Source organism: Lethenteron reissneri, unplaced genomic scaffold (assembly GCF_015708825.2).
Source record: "Lethenteron reissneri isolate LAM-NWPU_2019-01 unplaced genomic scaffold, ASM1570882v1 scaffold_770, whole genome shotgun sequence".
NCBI lineage: Eukaryota > Metazoa > Chordata > Hyperoartia > Petromyzontiformes > Petromyzontidae > Lethenteron > Lethenteron reissneri.
Genome location: NW_026892297.1, coordinates 1 through 4,674, shown reverse-complemented (window position 1 = coordinate 4,674; position 4,674 = coordinate 1). Strand labels below are relative to the sequence as shown.

The 4,674-nt window shown below is 53.0% G+C and overlaps 1 protein-coding gene across 1 annotated transcript; it reads left to right on the top strand.

Annotated features, from left to right (window-relative positions):
- Positions 1-315: 315 nt before the first annotated feature.
- Positions 316-4,119, top strand: PRKDC (protein kinase, DNA-activated, catalytic subunit; the record flags this gene model as incomplete). Its single annotated transcript, XM_061548175.1, has 4 exons — positions 316-427; positions 1,741-1,865; positions 2,804-2,953; positions 3,946-4,119. Coding segments are annotated over 4 exons (561 nt in total), but the record flags the coding sequence as incomplete, so codon positions are not given.
- Between the last annotated feature and the right edge of the window lie 555 nt (positions 4,120-4,674).

Sequence of the window (4,674 nt, the reverse complement as noted above, 5' to 3'; positions counted from 1 at the left end):
ATGTGTGTGTGTACGCTTATGTGTGTGTGTACGCTTATGTGTGTGTGTGTACGCTTATGTGTGTGTGTACGCTTATGTGTGTGTGTGTACGCTTATGTGTGGTGTGTGTACGCTTATGTGTTGTGTGTGTACGCTTATGTGTGTGTGTAGCTTATGTGTGTGTGTACGCTTATGTGTGTGGGTGTACGCTTATGTGTGTGTGTGTACGCTTATGTGTGTGTGTGTACGCTTATGTGTGTGTGCGTGTACGTGCGTGCGTGTGTGTGTGCGCGTGTGTGCGTGTGTGTGCGTGCGTGTGTGCGCGTGTGTGTGTAGGTTCTATGGGGTCCTGGTGTCGAACCTGTCGCTGACTCGCTACAAGGAGGTCTACGCAGCCTCCGCAGAGGTGCTGGGACTTGCACTGGAGCAGCTGTCTCAATCGGACCCGGTACGCTGTGTGTACGTGTGTGTGTACGTGTGTGTTCACGTACGTGTGTGTGTTCTGTACGTGTGTGTCCGTGTGTCTCTGTGTGTGTGTGTACGTGTGTGTGTCTGTGTGTACGTGTGTGTGTGTGTGTACGTGTGTGTGTGTGTGTGTGTAGGTGTGTGTGTGTGTACGTGTGTGTGTCTGTGTGTTTTATGTGTCTGTGTGTGTGTCTGTGTGTATGTGTGTGTTCGCGTACGTGTGTTTGTGTGTACGTGTGTGTACATGTGTTTCTGTGTACGCGTGTCTGTGTGTGTGTGTACGTGTGTCTGTAAGTGTGTGTACGTGTGTCTGTGTGTGTCCGTGTGTACGTGTGTCCGTGTAAGTGTGTGTACATGTGTCTGTGTGTACGTTTGTCTGTGTGTGTGTACGTGTGTCCATTTGTCTCTGTGTGTCTCTGTGTACGTGTGTGTGTGTTTGTATGTGTCGCTGTGTACGTGTGTGTGTCTGTATGTGTCGCTGTGTACGTGTGTGTGTCTGTGTACGTGTTTCTGTGTATGTGTGTACGTGTCTGTGTGTACGTGTGTCTGTTTGTACGTGTATCTGTATGTGTGTATCTGTGTGTCTATGTGTAGCTGTGTGCATGGATCTGTATGCCTGCATGTGTGGGTGTATCTGTGTCTGCGTGTAGCTGTGTGTACGTATCTGTATGTGTGTGTGTGCGTGTATCTGTGTGTCAGCGTGTGTGTATCTGTATGTGTGTATCTGTGTGTATGTGTATCTGTGTGTGTGTGTGTACCTGTGTGTGTACCTGTGTGTCTGCGTGTATGTATGTGTGTATCTGCGTATATGTGTCTATGTGTGTGTGTATCTGTGTGTGTCTGTGTGTATGTATCTGCATGTATGTATCTCTGTGTATGTATTTGTGTGTATGTATGTGTTTATCTGCGTGTATGTATGTGTGTATCTGTGTGTATGTATCTGTGTGTATGTATCTGTGTGCGTGTATGTATCTGTGTGTATGTATCTGTGTATCTGTGTGTACGTATCTGTGTGTATGTATCTCTGTATGTATCTGTGTATGTATCTGTGTATGTGTCTGTGTATCTGCATGTGTGTACCTGTGTGTATGCATCTCTGTATGTATCTGTGTATGTATTTGTGTATGTACCTGTGTGTATGTATCTCTGTATGTATCTGTGTGTATGCATCTCTGTATGTATCTGTGTATGTATCTGTGTATGTACCTGTGTGTATGTATCTCTGTATGTACCTGTGTGTATGCATCTCTGTATGTATCTGTGTATGTATCTGTGTGTGTCTGCGTGTATCTCCAGGAGGGTGAGAAGGGGCTTGCCGACCTGGCCACCGTCCGGCTGGAGTCGCTTCAGCGCAGTGATCCGGCAAAGTTTGTGGGGTGCCTGGAGCTCATCACACGTTCACACCCACCCTTCGCCGACCGGTGAGTTCACAGGAGATGTTGACCACCTCGCCTGGTACGCAGGAGGTCGTGGGTTCGATCCCGACCCTGACGACGCCTGCTGCTGCTGCTGATGTAGATGTGGAGTCTGCGTCTCTCTCTCATCATCGTCATCATTACAGTGGCTGGGAGATGTTGACTACCTCGCCTGGTACGCAGGAGGTCGTGGGTTCGATGCCGACCCTGACGATGCCTGCTGCTGCTGCTGTAGATGTGGAGTCTGTGTCTCTCTCTCATCATTATCATTACGGTGGCTATGAGATGTTGACTCCCTCGCCTGGTACGCAGGTGGTCGTGGGTTCGATGCCGACCCTGACGACGCCTGCTGCTGCTGCTGTAGATTTGGAGTCTGCGTCTCTCTCTCATCATCATCTTCACGGTGGCTAGGAGATGTTGACTAGCTCGCCTGGTACGCAGGAGGTCGTGGGTTCGATCCTGACCCTGACGATGCCTGCTGCTGTATATTTGGAGTTTGTGTCTCTCTCTCTCTCTTATCATCATTACGGTGGCTAGGAGATGTTGACCACCTCGCCTGGTACGCAGGAGGTCATGGGTTCGATCCTGACCCTGACGACGCCTGCTGCTGCTGCATATTTGGAGTCTGCGTCTCTCTCTCTCATCATCATCACCACGGTGGCTAGGAGATGTTGACCACCTCGCCTGGTACGCAGGAGGTCGTGGGTTTGATCTCTACCCTGACCACGCCTGCTGCACAGGCATGCTATCTGGTTTTTTCGGAGTAGTGGTAATAACAGAGCGTAGTCCTCGAATCTGGTAGTCGCAGTTTCGGTAAGCCCGCTATCTTGCGCGGCGTTAACCGGCGGTGCCGTGCCGCTTGCCGGCAGGTTCATAGCGGCCTCTACTGAGCCTGGTGAGGCGTCTTGGGCGGCGTTAACCGGCCGGTGCCGCTTTGCCGGCAGGTTCGTAGCGGCCGTGCTGAGCCTGGTGCCGCGGCTGCACGGAGCGCTGAAGACCCAGTGTCTGCGCGTGGTGGCGACGCGCGCCTCCACCATCGCCAGCTTCTACACCGAGCTGCAGGCCGTGGGCTTCCTGAAGATCCTGGCCAGCCGGTGCGGCGGCAAGCACAGCAGCAGCAGCAGCAACAACCACAACAATCACCACAACAACAATCATAGAAACAACAATCACAACAGCAGCAAACACAACAAGCACAGCAACAAGAACCACAACAGCAACCACAGTAACAACAACCACAACAACCACAGTAACAACAACCACAGCAACAACTGCAGCAACAACCACAGTAACAACAATCACAACAACAACTACAACCACAGCAACAACCACAGCAACAACCATAGTAACAACAATCACAACAACCGGAACAGCAACCACAACAACAACCACAGTAACAACCACAGCAACAACAATCACAACAACAGTCACAGCGGCAACCACAACCACAACCTGGCAACAACAACAACCACAACCACAGTAATAACAACCACCACCACAACAACAACCGGAACAGCAACCACAGCAAACACAACCACAGCAACAACCACAGTAACAACAACCACTACAACAACTGAAATAGCAACCGCAACAACAACCACAGCAACAACAACCACCACTACAACAACAACCACAACAGCAACAAAAACAACAGCAGCAACCACAACAACGACCACCACAACAACCACCACCACAACAACCACCACAACAACCACAACAACGACCACAACAACCACAACAACAACCACAACAGCCTCAGAGACGCACGCTACCCCTAACCCGCGACCCCCGTGACCCCTCCCCGACCCCTCCCCACGACCCCCGTAACCCCTGTGACCCCCCCGCCCGCCACCCCCCCATGACCCCCGCGACCCCTCCCTGACCCCACCCCCCCCGTGACCCCCCGTGACCCCTGTGACCCCCCGCCACCCCCTCGACTCCCCCGTGACCCCTCCCCGACCCCTCCCCACGACTCCCGTGACCCCTGTGATCCCCCCCCCCGCCACCCTCCGTGACCCCTCTCTGACCCCTCCTTGACCCCACCCCCCCCGTGACCCCCGTGACCCCCCCGTGACCCCCCGGGCAGGGACGACGAGTGCCAGGCCGTGTGCTTGGGCCTGCTGGAGGAGGCCTTGCCTGGGCTGGGCCCTGCGGAGGTCGCCGGCGTCCTGGAGGCCGTGGGGCCCCTGGGGTCGCACCCCGCGGACGCCTGCCGCCTGCGGCTCTACCTCGTCCTCATGAGGGTCTACGACACGTACAGGTACGTCGACGTCATCGTCATCGTCATCATCATCATCGTCGTCACAGGCTCTACCTCGTCCTCATGAGGGTCTACGACTCGTACAGGTACTACGTCATCGTCATCATCATCATCATTGTCATCACAGGCTCTACCTCGTCCTCATGAGGGTCTACGACTCCTACAGGTACATCGTCATCATCGTCATCATCATCATTGTCATCGTCATCATCGTCATCATCGTCATCATCGTCATCACAGGCTCTACCTCGTCCTCATGAGGGTCTACGACTCATACAGGTACTACGTCATCATCGTCATCATCATCATCGTCATCATCATCATCGTCATCATCATCATCATCGTTATCATCATCATCATCGTTATCTTCATCGTTATCATCATCATCATCGTCATCGTCATCATCATCATCATCGTTATCTTCATCGTTATCTTCATCGTCATCATCATCATCATCATCATCGTCGTCGTCGTCGTCGTCGTTACTCGCCACCGATGGACGCTTGCCCCCTGACGGTTCACTGGGTGGCGCCCGGGGTGGCAACCTGTGCCGTC